The sequence below is a fragment of the Haemaphysalis longicornis genome, unplaced genomic scaffold (assembly GCF_048455015.1).
Source record: "Haemaphysalis longicornis isolate Haplotype H1 unplaced genomic scaffold, Haemaphysalis longicornis Haplotype H1 scaffold_12, whole genome shotgun sequence".
In the NCBI taxonomy this organism is placed as follows: Eukaryota; Metazoa; Arthropoda; class Arachnida; order Ixodida; family Ixodidae; genus Haemaphysalis; species Haemaphysalis longicornis.
The window spans coordinates 27,107,266-27,126,346 of record NW_027526225.1 but is presented as its reverse complement, the minus strand read 5'-3'; the positions used below and the strand labels follow the sequence as shown (position 1 = coordinate 27,126,346).

Here is a 19,081-nt window from a genome sequence, read left to right as displayed (position 1 = left end):
GGGGCACCAGGAAATGCGAAAGCATTTATTTTAGTTATTTTTATCCATTTAATAATGAAGGTCTGGGTGTCATGCCTTAAGGCAGGAGGGTGAATGCAAGTACACAATAACAAGGATTCTATAGTTGAATATGCACATAAAAAAAACTACAGCACCAAAAGACAATAGAGAAAACAAACGCGGGGAGGAGGATTAAACATTTAATTTAGCAGTCAATGTTGTTGGGTTGACAGCCAGGTGGGGGACCTCCTTAGTCCAGGAAACCCTACTTTTCTTCAAGCTCCTTTAAAGAAAAAAAAGAAAACTTAAGAGAGAAAAGCACACACCTGTGCAAAAACATGCGTGTGACGCACTTTAGCGCATAACGGCAGAAAACTGGGCAGTTGACAAGTATTGAAAATTCAAAAAGCAGAGTAATACGACCGAAATTGCTACACTGGAAAAAGAAACAAGAGATGTACACAGAAGCAGGTGTTTGCACATCACAGAAAAAAAAAGCGACAGCAATCTGACGCACACGAAAGCGAGCAATGCGCCCGTAGAACTACTTTTTCAAAGCACGCTATTGTAGACAGCAGGTTACTGCAGCACAAACAACACGCAAATGACACACAGCGTTGTGCACAGAGCAGAAATAGTTTTTAAAGGTTTTATCAATAAAGATGTTTCAGGGGCTCCACCGAGCTCAAAGGTTGCGCTTTCCACCTGGCCGGGAGAGCGAGCGACTAACTAGTCACGTCGTGTTGTTGCATACCTCTGGCTGACCTCAACACAAGTGCGAAATTTTGTTGTTTCCACACAAAGGCTCGAGGGTGAAAAAGGGCTCCTGAACACCGCGTTCGTGCATTCGCTTTGCATTTTGCCACGAAGTGTTGGCAAGATTGAGAGTATACGCTTTCACATGTTTCCGGAAAATGCCCTCCACAGGCCCGAAGGCGTTATGGTTAAGAGAATCGAGAAAAAGGAAATGAACAACAACAACCATCGTAGTCTATTGGAAACACTACTGCCGGGATGACCTCCCCGCTTTGGTAAACACCGACTTTTTAGTAATAAACAACGAAACCAAATTCTCGATTAATATAGCAAGCATCAAGGAGTTCTAATGCTGGAGCGTGGCAGGGTTATACTGTTGTTTCGGTTTTTTATGCCACAAGTGTGCATGTAACTTTCCTCCTTTCAGTGTCTCAAGTGAAAAAGTACTCTTGGATGTTTGCAGGAACGGTGCAAGCTGGCTTTTCGGTGCTTCTTACGCAGTTCGGGCACGCCTGTGAGAGTAGGAAAGGTTGGATGCAGATGTGGAGGTGGGTCGGTGATGAGCAGTGGGTCCGAAGCTTCAATGGCGCTTCCAGTTGTCGCCGGGTGCACTTTTAATGCCTCAAACCCAGTGGTACGTTTCGTACTGTTTGGCTCACGCGGACAGATCGATGCAGTAGCGTAAAAACGTTGTTGGGCGGCCAGCTAAGTAATTCTCCGTAAACCAGGCCGCTGCGGCCGCTTTTCGGTTGGGAAGAAAAGCAAAAAAGCCCGTGAACACAAGATTTCGGCGCACGTTAAAGATCCTCAGGTGGTCAAAATTATTCCGGAGCCCTCCACTACGGGCACCTCATCCCAAGTGTTGCGTCGGCGCGTTAATCCCTACAATCAATCACAATCAACCTAATTCAGTCAAATCAATCGCAAACGCCCATTTACTAAATTTCTTGGAAAGCCTTGCGTTTCAACCATGTTTCTCGTTAGATGAAAGGGGCTTTCTTTAACGCATGCTTAACGGGTTCTGCTGGAAGAGTGTCCTGCGCACACTAAACTACGGGTTTTTCCTTTGAGGAAGACGTATAAAGCTTCGCTTTAAAAAGGAGCTCACCCTGCGACTGAAGAAACGTGCCGTAGTTGTTGCGGGCGTCGGCATTGCCCGGGTCACTGCTGAGCGCGAGGCGGTGAAGCTTCTCAGAGCGGGCCGGGCTGCCCTGATCGGCGGCCAGCGCTGCCAGGGACGAGTAGGCCTCGCAGAAGTCCGGGTCCAGCTCCACGGCGCGCTCCAGGAGCATCTCTGCGAGCTCCTTTTCTCCTCGCTTGCTGCGCACCGAGCGAGAATAAAGGGGAAAGACATTTACGAATGGCATTTCATGTGCAGTTTTATTTTTATTTATGTATTGGTGCCCTCTGGGGCATACATTTCAAATGTTAGTGGGTTTGAAAAAAAAAGACCGCTACTTCAGCAAAAAAGAACTTGCTCAAATAGTGTACAAGAGAAAACACGTTTTTACAGACATACAGACATAACACTATCTGCACGCAATTAATATCACCAGCAATACACTATAACTACATATCACAGGAAAATAATTATTTGCCGTGAACAAAATACCTCAAGAAACATTTCACAATGCAGAACAGAACAAATGGATATCGTTGATTTTAACAATGCCTCGTGGAAGGTGGTTCCAGCCATTGGACGTACGCTGGATGAATAAATGAAAAAAGCTTTAGTAGAACCACTGATGACGCCGACTTTGCGCGCGTGATCCAGACGGGATGAAACACATGAGGGCGAAGTCATTAAACAGTCATAAAATGCTGTGGAAAAAGACCTAATGAAATAGGCCGAGACGTGGGATTTCGTGACGTGAAATTAGTAGTGGAAGGCCCTAACTATTTTTCATTGTGATTGCGCTCGATGCTCGCTGGTAGTTTCGGTATATAAAACGTTCCGAGTTATTCTGCACCACTTCCAGCAAACGAGTAAGCGTTTCCACGGAAGAATCCCATATAGACGAAATATATTCAAATTGCGATGCATTATGCTTTTGTAAATGTGACGTTGGAGTGAAGATGGGGCTGAATAAGAATTACTTTTCAAGTAACCAAGCATGCGCTTAGCTATGTTGCTGATGAATTCGAAGTGCATTTTTTATGATAGGTAGGGTGCAATATGAAGGCCTAACTATGTATAAGATGATACCACGTTGACGTTTAAACTAGTGTCACTAGATAAGGTTACAGAGTATCACCACTCTTTTCTCCTATTGTTCCGTGCCGCCGCCATGATCATTGGTCAGTTCACATCACGTCACACTTGTTTACACTGCGACGGTTCATAGGCGCTGCCATTTTCTTGTTTGTGCATTTTAAGTCGGTAAACTGTGGAAGACTTAGCTTGTCCTCCCTGCTTTGTGGTTGTGCGCGACTAACGCTGTTCCCAACACGAATCAAAGATAACGCGTTTGGCAGCATTTCAGCAGCTGACGCGCGTAGGAAGAGGCCGTTTTGCTGTATCTTCGTCAGTGTGGTTAACAAACTCCCCTGTAGAAGTTAGCGGCACCAAAATGGCCGCCGTTGCTGACTTGCGTGCCTGAGTGCCGCTACTCTTATACCTTATCTAATGACGCTAGTTCAAACCTAACCTAACCTAACCTAACCTAGCTCCTGGATGAAACATGTTGCAAAGGGGTGCCGTTGAAGTTATACGTGTTGGTAGCGCCGTGGCAGTTAACACGTGCCCGATAGCTAAAATATTGGCCGGCTTCCCAGTGCAAAACAGACAGGACGTAATGTAAGGACAAGTCAGTACAATCGCGTCTGTCCTGAGTTTTCTGTACACTTTGTCCTGCCTGTTTGGCGCTGTGAAGATGAACATTTACCAACTCGTCCGTTTCTCAACGTTAAAAGTTTGGCCCAGTGCCAAGCCAAACCATTCGAATCGATAAGCATACTGTACAGTTGCAGTGAACAAAGTACTTCATAGCAATTTGTTCAATACTGTGATGAGTTCCAGGGAGAAAACAGGCGCAGAAAAGAAAACATCGGAAGGAGAGGAGGCCAATCACCCGCTAATGATTATGTTCCTCGAGAAAAAAAAAAAAAACCTTAAAGAGGACGACGACGAGGAACGCGACGGTGCTCTTCGACGGAGGAAAGTTCGGAGTGCGCCTGCAAAAAGGGATATATATATATATAATTGTATTCAAAATTTTCTTTCTGCTTCAGGTCGTTTGAATTGCTGAAGGGTGCTAATTAATGGGTAATTCGGGTTTTATTCATAAGTAAGTTTTCTTTTACAGCCTCTTTCCGAAAATAATTTAGTGTATAGGGCGCTATGTCGGACGAGAGAAAGGAGCCTCAGGCAGGACGACCGTTCGTCGCAAGTCAAAACCAGATTCTATTTTGTGAGCACACAGCGAGACCCCCGTGTCCTCGCGCGCTAGCGCGGCCACGCCGCCACTGCGCAGACGAGGCGACGCTTGCAAAATGGGTGCTCGTCTTGCAGCCACTTGCCACGCAGGCACACTGACGTTCGGCCGCATGCGCGAACAGGGCGGTATTCACGACGATGAAGTCCTGAGCACAGATTGAGGTGCAGCCCCGTGGCGCGGGCCCGACATGAGGCCGCGGCAAGACGCCTGCAAGATGTGGGCAGGACCTTGCCCACAGCGAGACGTGCAAGTCCCAGAACGCTGCTGAGCAGCCGCAGAAATCCCGAGTCGCCGTCCACCGCGTGCGTGCGAGATACGTTGGGCAAAGCGGTGCTGATGACCCGCGGGAGTTCGCCGCAGGAGTGTCAGCGACGAAACTCGCCCTCTTGGCGGGTGCTTTCGACGTCGATGGCGATGTCGGCGTCGAAGTGCAGCAGCGCGCTCCCCTGGCGGCGACATCAGCGATTGACGACAGCGGAAGTGCTCCGCGGGCGTGTCGCGCTGCGTCAGGTCATTCTGCAGAAGACATGCACGGGAATGCTCTCGTGGCGCTTGAGGCAGCGCTGCAGGCGCGGTTGCTTCGCCAAAGTGATCCCCAGGGCGCACCTGGGCGTGTTGCTCCGAGAGCCGTGAGGCCGGGATGTAGTCGCTATGGCCAGCGGTCTCACTCCCTCTAACTTCCAGCTTAAGCGTTGACGGAAGCACAATGGGAGACGCGAGCCCAACGGAGTTGGCGTTGGGAGCCCCGACGCCCGTCTCGTGCAAGCTAAGCTGCGACTGCACTGGAGCAAGGCACTGTTCCGGCGTCGTGGTGCACACGATGCGCGTCGGTGGGGCAGAAGTCGACCGGGTTGGGTAAGATTGAATGGTCACAGAGCACTCACCGGAGCCCGTGCATGGGGTGGTAGAAGGGGAGGAGGAGGGCTGCGGCCGGCTGGCGTCCATGACGACGTCGGCTGTGAGTCTTGTCGGTGTAGGTGTGGCTGCCGTGCTGGAGGTGGAGTCCAGGGGGCGACACTAGTGACAAGGGACGAGGGCGATGGCGCAGAGGGTACAGTGTGCGGCTGTGAAGCGTGCGTGGAGCGCGCGTGTACCCGTTCTGCTGCAGTACGAAACAGGTCGTCCGTAAGGCCGTAGTGCGCGAGCACGGCAGCGCGAAAGTCATTGTAGGGGTGGCGCTGGGCGGTGGTAGGGCGAAGACACAGCGGGGCACTAGCGGAAGTGTCTTCCAGGGGTTGGAGTGCTTCAGAGGCTGTAAACTGACGCGGTTGAGCCAGAGAGTAGCCTCGAACTTGAAGAACCATCCTCTGACGTGGCGTGCGTCGAACACCAGTATCGGCGGGTCGCCCACGTCGCCAAGTCGGTGAGCCGCGGGCCGGGCATCAGGCGCGGAACCTCCGGGTCACCACTTGTAGGTAGCAGACTCGGTAGGGTGCGGTGGCCTCCTACATTTTATTGGGGAGCGTAGGCCCGGCCAGGAGTGGGAGCGGTGCAGACATGCGGCCGCCCAGGCGCTCGGTCGTATTATAACTGTTCTGTGGCGCGCGGCACAGCCCACGCAGCCGGGCAAGCCCCGCTGATGATGATGGTGGGATGATGCGGATGATGATAGTGGCGCTGCTAGAAGATGAGCTGCATGCCACTGCAAGTAGTTGAAGTCCCCACGTATTTAACAGCCTATTTAGCCCTGGCCAATCCCCCCTTGTGGGTACGTGCCAAAATATTTGAGGACATCATCATCATCATCATCGCCTGCATAGAGCAGCGAATACACCCATCGACGGCGCCCGTGCGACCGCGCCTGTACAGCGCCAGGTACCTCCTGGTCACCAGCCGGATCCTCTATTGCACCGGGCAACAGCGCAGGGATCCCTCTCCTGCCGTTCTTGCTGCGCCAGGTGGCTTCGCCTTCCGTTCCGGTCAGCGTGAGACCATCGAGACACTCGCGACAGAGCCACAACGGCAGACTACATGAGACTGTTGTGCTTTTCTTCACGCTTGGGCTCCGTCCCACGAATCGCCACCGAACTGCGACAGGGAACGACTTCGTCACGCTTACCTCTCCGGTTGTGTTTGCTTGTTTTATTTTTTCAATTTTGTTCCTTTTTTTTCCCATTGCGGTCTGCGCACCTCCGCTTTCCCTCTCTCTGCAATACAATGCATCTACGCTTCACCTTCTTGTTGCTACCCTGTCGTCATTGATCTTCCGTGCACGTCTCGTGGTTCACACCTCCGAACCCTGACATCATTACGAATATCTATACCTACCTGTCGCTGGCGACTATGCAACTGGTGCACCCAGAGGTGATTTAGAGTATTGCTTTTTGTGGGTCACGTTAGGGATTTCTCGAAGCTAGTGGGTATTGCAGTAACCAATGGTTATCACATGCAGTGTGCAGCGTAGTACCTTCAGTCGAAGAGCATGACCATGCTAGACCGTCGCCTCAGGACACTTAAACGAGTTTCGAAGTCATCATATCCTGGTAAGCATGAATGCTTCGCGATTTTGTTCGAGGACACCACACGGCGTACACTGGTGCATCAAGGCTACTGCAGCTGATGTTGGTCGCCACTTAGGCTTATATGGAATAATTTTGAATACTTCACGATAGAGATGCGACAGCAATGATTAGACATGGGGCTGAAGTGGTGCCTTGATTGATCACGCAAAATTCAGTATCCGTAATTCTGCGTGGCTACTCAAGTTTCGTTATTTCAATTATGCCGCACTTCGTAGGTGTCCCGTTTGTTTGTTTATTTTCCATACTTGCGGTGTACCATCGAACATAAATTGTAAAATTCGACAGTGGAAATGCAGAAATTCGAAAGGAGAAATGACGATTTCGGAGCACGTTAAAGGTCCCCAGGTGAACAAAATTAATCCGGAGCCCTCCACTAGGGTTCGCCGCTTCGCCTGCGTTTCGTCGGCCCGTTAAACCGTAAAATCAGTCAATTAACGGTAGAAATGGTTAAACCGATAGGCTGTACATTTAGATAGTTATGTTTGTTGGCGTTGGTGTAACCCGCTTTAACTTGGTGGCACAGTGCAGATTAAATATTCATTTAAACGTTTAACTCTCATTTTATAATGAATGATCGTAATAGAAGGTCGTTGTTGAACACATACGTTGGAATTTAGATCTGTTTTTCTAGTGCGATTGTCCGAAGCTAATTGTAAAGTTTGCAAATAAACCTTGCTTCTCAGAAGAGAATAATTGGAAGTGGCTAGTAAAGTATATTCCTCATCAATCATCATCAAGAGCCTAGGAAGGTGCACTGGACGACGAAGGCCTCTTCCATTGACCTCCAGTCGCTCTTTTATGTGTAGGTATTGCCATTCTTCCAAATAGTATGCGTAATACACAAAGTTTATTAGGCATACCTATTTGCGCAGAATGGGAAGGGCGGAGTAGGGCCTTGGACCCCCAAGTAACTATAAGCGGAATCTGTTAGGAATACTCACTTGCACAGAGTGGCAAGGTTGTAGTGGGCCCCAGGGTGGCTTGGGTTGATGCGCAAGGCTTGCCGGTAGTGATGCTCGGCGTCCTCCGGAGACGTCATCAGGGTCCCCAGGTTATTGTGCGCGCTCGCATGCTCAGGCCAGAGCCTGCGGTTGTAGAATGTAATGGAATGGATGACTTTATTTTAGGAGGAGGCCAATAGGCCCTGTTGGGGGACATAGAAAAAAGGGTATGGGAAGATGGTTCATATGAAGCCTTCACTCCACTGTGAGGGTTCACTTAGCACGGTATGCACAGTTGAAGTTGTGGCGAGGACACTCTAATACGACCATGATAGGGGTGTGCAATAGGTGCCGTTCAGGAGCCACAAAGGGTGTTTTGGGGGGGGGGGGGGGGGGGCAATCTAGGGAGTGGATGAACGATCCGCCATCATACTACTTTATAGAGACCTGTTTTGAGACCGAATTCTGTAATCTTCTGTAACATTTGGGGGTTGTTTCTGACGTGTTGGACATGTTCACTTTTGAATACGTATTTATTTTGTGTACAGGGAAGCTGTATACGGCTACCCCAGCCAGCCAATTTTCCACGTTCGTGCGTGTACACCGTCGTGTCAACAAAGAAAAAAGGAAAGTATCTCATCTCTAGTTCGTTCTAAACTGGGGGAGGGGGGTGCGGAAAAGGGGAGAGCGGGAAAGGCCAAGGGCGCGTGCCATGAGAGAATGTGTGCGTTCACTGCGTGCCCGGTGGGAAAAAAATGGCGCAGCTGGCACTAATGGTGCAAGGATGGAGAAACAGCAGAGCTGGCGGCCCCTCTCCCTTCGTCGGAGACCCGGCTGCCGAACCTCACACGGATTTCCGCACTAGCCGTTGAAAGCTCTCCGTGACAGCAGGCCCGGATCGTTTTGGCCGCAGCCTTTCACATCTCTCCCAAAGTGAACTGCGTTAGCACGCGCGAGAACCCACGGCAACCGGCTTCGCCAATTCGGCGTCTGTAGCACGAGCTGTCCTGTGCTTCTCATTAGAGGCGCGGATGCACGTGAATTGTTTTCTCGATTATTTTTTTCTAACTCCTCACGTGGTGTAAGCCCACGCGCAACCCTGGACGACGCCACGCCACCGGACTAAGCTCAAGCTTAAACACCGCTGTTATTAGCGGCTCAGAGCGGTTAAGTTGAAGTAGTGAGGCCTATGCGAGCAAGCGAACGAACGAACGCTCACGTGGAGTCCAAAGCCAACACTACAAATAACCTAAAGGAAATATTCCCGTGCACCCTGGTGATGTTTACAATAGTTCCCGCCAGCCAAAACATGGCAGGCGCTTTTTATTACATCGCTGACTTGTAAAAATGTAAAAAAAGGAAATAAAGACAAAAAAATGATAGCTCAATCGGATAGACGCACGTTTCATAACGCGAGGGTCCCAGGTTCAATTCTCACCAAAGCACTTATTTTTTTCTTTCACATTGGAGGTTTTCGGTTCGCGCTGGACAACCTACGGCCGGGTTGAACAGGTCAGTTGTTAAAACGACCGATCGCAGGACGAACTTCGGTTTCACACCGCACCATGCGAGTTCGCGCAGGCGGCGCCGAAATCGTCAGATGTGCGCTGCCTGAAATGCAATTTTAGCAATTTGTACGGGCCAGGCCCGTCGTCGGATGCGCGATCGGCCTCATCGGCTCTCCGCGACCGGCGCGCCCATTCTCGCTAGGGTCATACGTATGTGAAATATCGTTCCAATTTCCATGCGAACTGGGATGTGCTTTTTGTTCTCTTTTTGCATCGTGGGTAATTTTTCGTACCGAACAACAACAGTACCAGCGCCGGTTTTTCGCACATTGGGGCACTTAACGCTTTCGCCCGAAAAGCTCAGAACAGCTTATGCCGTAAATAAGACCTCCATGCATAAATGATTGTTTTTGTGTGATTATGCATAAATGAAATTCTCACCTCTACACACAACACACTGGGCCGTGTCACACCCAGTCGTTCAGTTTCCGAGCACGCTTATCAGTTTCCCTTTGCTTCAACACGGAAGTGTTTTATATTAGGGTACACAAAGATGTCACCGACGTCATATCCGTCACGGAAGTTACGCCAGTACAACGGAGCAAGCGGCCTGTAAAGGGTGCAAGGGTGTACCCTGCACACAGGATCTTCTTGCGGGGAAGCAACCGTTAGTACTTTCGTATTTTACCGATACCTATGAAAGAGAAATCAACCAAGGCTCTTTTTCCCACTTCCCTCATGCAGCGGCCATCACCGAGGTATGTAATCAGTTCCGAAACGTACTTGAGAGCGCGTTCGTAGTGCTCGATTGCCAGTGGAGTGTCGCCGAGATCCTTCTGCAGGTTGGCATAGTTGTAGTGCATCTTCGCATTTCCTGGAACGTCCCGGATGCCAGACCTGACAAGAAAAAGAGATACCAGCGTTATCTGCAGGGGCACAACGTGCATAACGTAGGAGGTCACATGAAGAATAGAGATAAAAATGATGCAATATTCAGAAGTAATCAGAAAGAGATGGTTAAAACGGAATAAGGCGCGCGCTGAAGCGAAGTACAGTAATACCTCGTTAACTCGAAGTAGTAAAAACCGGGAAATATATCGAGATAAGCGGATTTTCGAGATAAGCAAAGTTGCGCGAATTGCCATGAAATATCGAGTTCTCCAAGGAACGCCTGCACTCCAAACAATTTTTTTTTTCGTCACGAAAAGGACCCGCGCTCTCCATTGGGGTTTTCCCCGCACGACACACCTCTGTCTTATAGTAGTACCTCCGCGCGTGTCTGTACCGTCATATGACGTGCCACAGGGTTGCTTGACGAAGTTGATATTCCTCTAAGATCAGACTTTACGTTCGCGGTGGTGGTGGTGGTGGTGAAAACTTTATTCATCCAAAGCTGTTAAGAAAGAGGCGCCAGCTGGGGGCACCGGCACACTACAGTCCCCAGGTCGACGGCCAGGAGCCCGTGGGCCCTAGCGGCGAGTTCGGCCAGGTGGATCACACACTCTTGCACTTGTGGGTCGGAGCTGAGCAGCATAGCCTCCCATTACTCTAGAGTGGTAAGGGGCAGGGACAGAGTAGCATGGAGAGGGGGTTTGGAGGGGCACGCACCCACTATGTGGTGGAGGGAAGCGAAAGGCGCGCCGCACCATGTGCACGTGTGGCAGTATCGTGTGGGGAAGTGGAGGTGGCATTTTGCAGCCGACGGCACTGGACAGACTGCCTGCGTTTTAAAGTGGGAGCAGGGCCGGGGAAGTGCGTCCGACTAAGGCGGTAGTGCTGTGTTATGTCCCGATACCTAACCAGGCGATCCCTCCCTCCCGCCCGAGGTGGAGAGGCAGCATCCGAGGCATCCCGGCAGCGGAAATCTCGGGCTACCTCGTTAGCCAGCTCGTTACCCGGAAGGGACGAATGGGCCGGTGTCCATATCAGGCGTGGGCAATGTGCAGGCGGAGTTGGTGCTGTCTGCAGGATGCGTGCGGTGATGGGGGATACGCGACCCGTCGCAAAGGTCCGAAGAGCCGTCGGCGAGTCGGAGATTATTGCGGTGGCCGGGGCAGCTGTAAGGGCCAGGGCAATGGCGACTTCTTCTCCAACTTCAGGGTGAGGTGTGGAGACCGAGCAGGAAGCAACACAGGCTCCTCGGGAGTTGACAACTACGGCGACGCAGGCTGCACGGTCGGGATATTCCGCTGCGTCGACGTTCGCGGTAAACATCAGCTTTGTGGTGTGGCGGGCTAAACCAGACAAAAATCGAGAGATTTAGGCGCAGTAGCATCGTGCGAACTTTGTGAAACAGTCCGCGGCGGCGAAATTTTCGTTCTGCTCACCGTCAAGATTTCTAGATATCCGCATTTTGGCCCGAAATAACTCGAAATAAAGGACATAAAATACACGGGACGTGTAGGAAATGGTTCGGTGCCGCGGAAAATTTTGACTTAGCCGATTTTTTGAGATATGCGAGTTCAAGTTAACGATGTATTACTGCACATACGACAGGTTAAAAATTTTCGAACCGGAATGAGCGGCAGTCTGATGGTTCGAAAAGTAAGAAGGGAAGGATAAAGAGGCCGCTAGAAAAAAATTAGTGGCTTAGCTCGGCTATGCCAAAATATACGTTGCGTGAGCTAAGGTTCAGCTGGTTACTCTTAGGTTTCCTGGTTGTCCAAGATTAGCTGATTATCATGCTTACTGCTGCAAAAACGATTTCCATTCCAATCCAATCCAATCGAATCCAATCCAATCTAATACAGTTCAATCCAATCGAATGCAGTCAGCTGGCGCGCCAGCTGACTGCATTCCGGCGCGTCAGCTGTGCGCCGTGAGACGCCACTGCTCCTCGCGCATGCGCAGCACGGCTCTCCAGCAGCCACGCGAAGATGCGCAACCTCGGCCAGTGTAGCTCACGTTACAAAAGAGGAGGGGTTTGGCCAAGGTGAACGCGAGAGGTATACCGTACGAACGTTCCAGCACCGACCGGTTGTTATTGGTCTTTTTGTTGTTTATATTGTTTTTTGTAGTATTTCTTGTTTGTAAGGGGAAAGCCTGAGATTTATATTCTACATGAAAGGTGTGAGGTAAAATAAAATTGGCTGCATATCTAATACCTACGCCGCGAATGTCGTCAAAAGACGATAGTCTGCTGTCACCCTGCCATGTAAAATAATCTCCTCTCTCCCACACCCACCTCTCACCGCCATCTTCTCCCATTTCTCTCCTATCATCATAAACAAGGTGGAGGTTTGTTCGAGTAACTTCAATTTACCCCCTTCCACTGCTCGTACGCCATCTTTAGGTACTCAATTTTTTACGCGATGCCTAAATGCTGTAGTTAGTCTTATTCCGTCCCATTTTGCCTAAGAGTGTACTGGGACCTTGTGTTCTGTGGAACTTCTTGGAATGCTGACGAGGTCTGGGCTTGGGCGCCAGGTCTTTTTTATTTTTCGGTCGAGTGTTTCTTTCAACGCGTATTCCCTAACTTCCTATCGTAAGTGCCGTATATACGCGATTGTAACGCTAGCTTTTCCCTAATTTTGGCCACCTGAAGTCGACCCCCGCGTTACAATCGAATACCGAAATACCGAAATTTCTTTCTCAATGCAATGAAATGTCACCCCTCCGTTACAATCGAGTAAATACGGCATGAAGCGCACACGCATTTTAAATTTGCAGAACACTGCATAGTACCAGTTGTGAATTTATGTTTTTTTCTCAGATATGCCTAATGTTTACTTTTTACTCCACACTGTTGACATACACGAAGTACGGTACCAGATTTAGTGGTTTGTATAGTTTTTGCCTATGTAAACTTCTCGTTTTTAAAATCTTGCAACTTTTGGCCAGGCGACTGAATCGACGGGCGTACGGACGGACGAAAAGTTTCGCCTTTGAGTAGCCTAAAAAATTAGCAGTGGCTTAGCTCGGCTATGCCAGGATATACGTAGTGTGAGCTAAGGTTCAACTGGTTATTCTTAGGTTTCCTGGTTGTGTAGGATTAGCTGATTATCATGCTTACTGCTTCTAAAACGATTTCCAACCCAATCCAACCCAACCCATTTCTTTATTCTAATTTCAACTTATTAATTTAATTTAATTTAATTTAATTTAATTTAATTTAATTTAATTTAATTTAATTTAATTTAATTTAATTTAATTTAATTTAATTTAATTTAACTTATCCAATCCGGTCCAATCGAATCCAATCGCGGTAGCGGCGGCTCCGGCACGCCAGCTGTGCGCCCTGTGACGTCACTGCTCCTCGCGCATGCGCAGCCCGGCTCTCCAGGAGCCACGCGAAACTGCTCAACCTCGGCCAGTGTAGCTCACGCTACAAAACTATCGTCTTTGAAGGACTCACTCGAACAGCGCCTCGCGGCACGCCCACACAGCGTTGCGGTCCCAGGTCCGCACGGCGAGCAGCACCAGGTGTGAGAAGAAGACCAGCAGGCAGGGGCAACTCAGCGCGCGTCCTTTCGTCCAAAGCCGGGAAAAACCCTGGCCCACCAGAAGGCAGATCCCAATGCTGCAGAGATGTGCGGGTGGTACTAATATAGCACTGCATACTTCAAAGAGACAGCGAATCGATTTTTGTGGCGTTTATACCTTTCTACCTCAAAGAAACTGGCATCACTTGAAACACCTCGATCCGATACGTTTTCCCCGATACGGCGCTAGATTGTTGGAAAGCAGAATTTTACATTAACCTGCCTTAAGTATGCTGCCCGAAAGCGATGGTGGCACTATGACAGTGAGCTACATAATTTAACTCTACGTGCGATCAAAAGAGGTGTAAAAAATGGCCGCGTATCTGCTTCTTTCGTTGCAAATGTCGACGAAAAACGACAGTCGACTGGCGCCCCTGCCAAGTAAAGGCCTCCCTTCTCTTTTCCGCACACCTCTCATGCTGTTCCTCTCCCATCTCGTTCCTTCCGAGATAAGACCCTAGAGCTCTGCTCAATTCAATTTAAATTTACCGCGTTCCCCCCCTCCAAGTCGGGTGTCTCGCTGCCAGCGCTGCTGCACGGCGGAGACGCGCGTGAATTCAGGCACGTTTCTACAACGTTTATAGAATCACGTTGCCCTACTCCACGAGCGTTCTAAGCGGAACGTGGATCTTGTCTAGCGGAACCTTTTGTTGCTGTTTCCGTTCGATTTTTTAAATTCCGCCAGGAGGCGTGGGCAACAGCAGGCGACGAATTTTTTGCCGTTGGTGTAGTATTTCAATTGATATCGCATAAACCAAGCGTCCATGATCTTTTAAATAAACAAACAATGCCCATATCATTTATGTATTGATTTTCTGCCTTATGTTTGCGTAATGGCTTGTTCTGGTTCAACAGGGTCGACAGCTATGAACATTGACAGCGGACTTTGACGTTTAGATTTGGCTGTGGGTATATAAGACTATTATTGCGCAGTGTTCGTTTCACTTTGGCCAGGTGGCTGACTCGAGTCACAAAAAGACAGACAGACAGACAGACAGACAGACAGACTGGCAGGCAGACATACATACGGACAGACAAAAAATTCTGCGTTTAAGCAACTCAAGAAAGACTATCGTCTTTAGTAGGTTGTCCCCGTATAAAACAATAAAAAATGCAGCCTTTCGTGTTCCTTTATGCAGTTTTTAAACGTATTAAGCCGAAACACAGGCGCTTGCATGCGAACGGTAGTGTCACGTTGAGACATACATGGCGCCGCCGTTCGGATTTCAGAAAGTTAACTGCCAAACTAAAACTGTTTCCGCCAATTCATCTAAAAATTTCTCGTGGTTACCCCCTATAAAGAACGCTGGCTTTAATGTCAGATAACGCACATGCTTTCCACAAAAAGTGGTTGGCGCCCCTTTGAAGTACTTGTGTGCTCATGAGCTCTTTTTAATGTAACGAACGCCACACAGCTGCGCATGCCATCCCAATTGATATCATTAGCAAAATAATTTAAGCAGGTTTTATCGAGGCCAGTAACATCGAGTTATACACTATATCGAACACGACAAAATCACTCAGTGGTGTTTATGCGAAATAAGTGTCGCATAACAAAAGGTGCTTGGGGCAATATCGAATTCTGGGCACCCGCCTAAGCGTCTTCATGAACGCGCCGGTGTGGGCGAAATTCCCCGTTCACGCGGATTATTTTTAGTTTTTTTCGTAGTTTGGACTGCCTGTAATGGCTTATCGATCGATAGTCGATCATTGGCAGGCAGTGCGCGGAGAAGGCTGCATTGTCGATACCGCTGGCAGCGACTAGGCGGAAGATGCGAACTGCCCGGCGTAGGAACCTATTCTTAGTGACCAGGGGAAACACGCACATGCCAAAATATTTGTTTTTTGTACGCGTGCCTTTGTCCGCAGCGAATAAATCTATTTCTTTCTTCGTTTCCCCACAGCCTTTATATGACGAACGCATTGTTTGATTTTGGACGTTTTATGCGCCAAAGCCATACCTGCGCTGAGACGCGCCGTAGTGGAAGGTTCTTCCGGATTAATTTTCAACGCTTGCAGGGGACCTTTAACGTGCGCCCAAACATGTACACACAGGCGTTTTCGCTTTTCGCCTTCCTGAGCTGCCGCCGCGGTTGTGAATCGAAGCATCAACGTCCTTGGGCTCAGCAGCACAACGCCATAGCCACTCAGCCACTGCGGCGGATATATATTGCCGCCAACCATGCATTCTGTCCGTTTACTTTTGATTTGTTTCAACACGAAAGTGTTTTATTCCTGGATACACGAAGATTTCCCTCACGTCGTATCCGTCACGGAAGTGACGCCAGTACACCGAAGCAAGTGGCCTGTAAAGGGTGCGTCCCTGCAGACAGGGTCTTCTTGCAGAGAAGTGACCTTTAGTACTAAGACTACGTTGTTCTTAGCGTTGTTGATTTTCGGGTTTTATATTTTAACACTAAAGCGTTTTATGCCGCGATACACCAAGGTTTCACTGATGTCGTATCTGTCCCAAAGATGACGCCAGAACACCCTTGACGAAGCGATCCGCCAGCAGGACGTCGTTCGCCAAGCACACCCACAAGACAGCCGCCGCCACGTAAATCATGCTTAGCTGCAGATTTTGCTGCACATTTCGCTTTCGTGTTTAACCGATTCCTATGACAGAGAAATCAACCACAGTTTTTTTACCACGCGGTGGCGCCAGCCTGGGTTATCAGTGTTTCAAGCAAAGTGCGTCCTTTCTTTTGAATACCGCACGAGCTATCTTATTTTGATAGGGAAAGTGTTTGGCCCTGACGTCACTAGCCTAGAATAATCTTCTTTCATCTCCAGTGTTTTCGTTGTAATTCGATGTTTCGAGAAACAATCGCGCCGAAAGATGAATACTCCCATGGCAGCCGCCGCGGTATTCGATTCGCCGATACTCGCCTCCGCACGTCACTTTGTTGACTGCTCCTTCGCCGCCTGCGTATTCTTTGAGTGGTCAGGGGAGCACAAGCTCGCTCCAATACACTTGCTTTTTCATCAAGACAGCTGCGTCGTTTTTGGGTGCGTGACAATATGAAAAATGTTTCTGAAATGTTTGTGTAAGCTCGTTAGCCCAAATTCAGGAAAATATGGTTGGTTTATATTTGTGAATATTTTTATTGTATTAAACAACTCAATATAACTAGGTATGCTCCAAGTAATAACATTGTCTTCAGTAACTACCAAAAGCGCATCGTTTTAATAAAAATAGGCTGGGTAGGACCTATCCTCAAGAATAGAAGACCCACTTTGGTGATGCACTGAGGATGCTGTAGCCAAGCTGAAAATTGCGATACTTACGTTTCAGTAGCAGAGTGGGTTCAGGTGCCGAAATAAACTTTAATGTTTCGCATCTGCAATTCCAGCAATAATGCATAAAACGTCATCACTACGGACTTTTTGTAAGACCTGGTCATGGGTTTGAAACACAGTGATTTACTCAGCCTTCGTTAGTTATGTGGCGTCGTAACATTTTAACCCAAGAGGCCTCCAGACTTGATCTGTCCCGCCATTGTTTATGCACTGGCGTGGTTCATTGTAACCATTGCTCATAAAACATCAAAATAGGTAAAATCTTAGCTGGTCGGATCATTATGACTTCTATACTGCTCAGCCTAGCGAGTGTATAAATGTACAAGGCGTGGGAAAATAAAGTTGAGTTGGTAGAGTTAGCGTTGGGCTTCGTCTTTCATTTATGTGTGTCCCGAGTTAAAAGTTGTGCTGACCAGTACATAAGTCATATCTTTTTTTTTTTTCACACGACGATGTCGGTACTTAAGACGCTTGCCAGGGTGTAACGGTCAACCTGAGGACAGTTCACTATTCATGAGGGTAGACAAGAACATGCGGAAAACGTCCGTGAGAAAAGTGTCATCAGTGCCGCAAATAAGGTCGGATATTCAATGTCACCTGCTCCGCAAGGCCTTACATTGCCAGTTGAGGTACTGCGTACGATATGAATGTTTTCAAACTACAGCATCAGAGAAGTGCCTCCGCTGCCGGTACATTCTTCCCGCCTGTACTTACAGCGACGCGCCAATGGATGACTTGGCCTCGATGGGAATGCCCTCGCGCGACGTTCTGACGTCACGGCTTTCCGACATGGTTTTAATCATTTGCGAAATAATAGAAAGTTCCGCCACATCTGCGCACGCGCGGTGGTGCCGGGCCCCTGCAGGATACCGTACCGGGATGCGTGTTTCCAAACGTTTCACTGCGCCCCCCTCCCCCGGTGACGTGTGATGTCATTTGGCGCGCTATTTCATTGAGAAACTGCTGAAAGGCAGGAATCGCTCGTCTTACGCTTCCTCGACTCCTCGAGGTGGAGTTCTGGGTACTGACGCTGACGGTCTGGGTTTTGAGCCTCGGCGGGTGTAAGATACAGTAAATTTTGTTCTAAAAGCCCAATTGTACTGATTCTTTTTGTTAATAATGGTGACTGGGCATCAGTTAGGCCGGTTTGTATTCAGGGCGGTGCCTGTAACGGCATTTATTTAACGTGCTACATCGCGCAAAAGTGACATCTGTCGTACAGCCGGTCAAATTATTTATCTAGAACAGAGACGTGTATTTGAAGTGGGTACACGTGAAAACTGCGGAAACGAACTTTTTACAAAAATGTTCCAGACAAAAGGGTGGGCTGCGACATCAGAACGCCGCTGTATTTTTCTTCAAATCCTATCTCTGGCGGAGCAGGATCAGGATGAAAGCGCACGAGCTGTGTTATAGACGAGCGTTTTACCGGCTGTACGCGTCAAGTGCACTGAGATGCACAGCGTTTCGAAACACACTACCGGGCAGGTTCCCCATTATGCTATAAATATCTAACCATGCTCTGGATTTAAAATGAACAGACGATGCGAGCGAAGGTGTGGCAGTCGCGAACGAAAGCAATAGTTTCCATTGTTAACACGAGCAGCGGTGAGTGGATGGACTTATGTATAATTGGATCGGTTATCATTATGCGTCGCCGTAAATCTCAACGTGTTATTAAGTAATGCCGGCAGAAACGTTTTCATCGGGAATATCTGCGCTGTAACTGGGACAATTGCAACTGGGCTTTCTGAGACTTTTTGCAAAAACAGGGACGTTACGACCTTGAATTTCCATTCAATGGAGCGTACTATTTTTGTCTCATAAAGAGTACCTTGGAATGTACAGCACCCTCTCCGCTACCACGAAGCCCACTGGCACAAATAGGTTGGACGCCGGAAGGAACGGCAGCAGTGTCATCAGGACTGGTAGGAGCGGGCCTCCGTCGCTGTTGCTGCTATCATCCAGTAGTTCATGACAGTCCGGGCAGGATTCAGACGAAGGGCGCTGAAAGTATTTGTAACGAAAAGGAGAAAATACGGATGTTGTGATGACAAAGGACATTCTACAGTTATAACGGCTAGCAACTTCCCACTCCGCAGTAACACTTCTATCTGTGCGGTTATTTCTATCATC

The 19,081-nt window shown here is 48.8% G+C and overlaps 1 protein-coding gene across 1 annotated transcript in view; it reads right to left on the bottom strand.

The window, feature by feature from the left end:
• The window catches only part of LOC144162514 (protein O-mannosyl-transferase TMTC1-like), a 162,733-nt gene that overhangs the window by 12,122 nt on the left and 131,530 nt on the right, over window positions 1-19,081 (bottom strand). The window contains exons 8-12 of the mRNA XM_077693076.1: window positions 18,780-18,952; window positions 13,519-13,683; window positions 9,948-10,061; window positions 7,657-7,800; window positions 1,865-2,076 (exon numbers count right to left, since the gene is read on the bottom strand). Coding sequence (XP_077549202.1) covers window positions 1,865-2,076; window positions 7,657-7,800; window positions 9,948-10,061; window positions 13,519-13,683; window positions 18,780-18,952 — 808 coding nt within the window. The remainder of the gene's footprint in view (window positions 1-1,864; window positions 2,077-7,656; window positions 7,801-9,947; window positions 10,062-13,518; window positions 13,684-18,779; window positions 18,953-19,081) is intronic.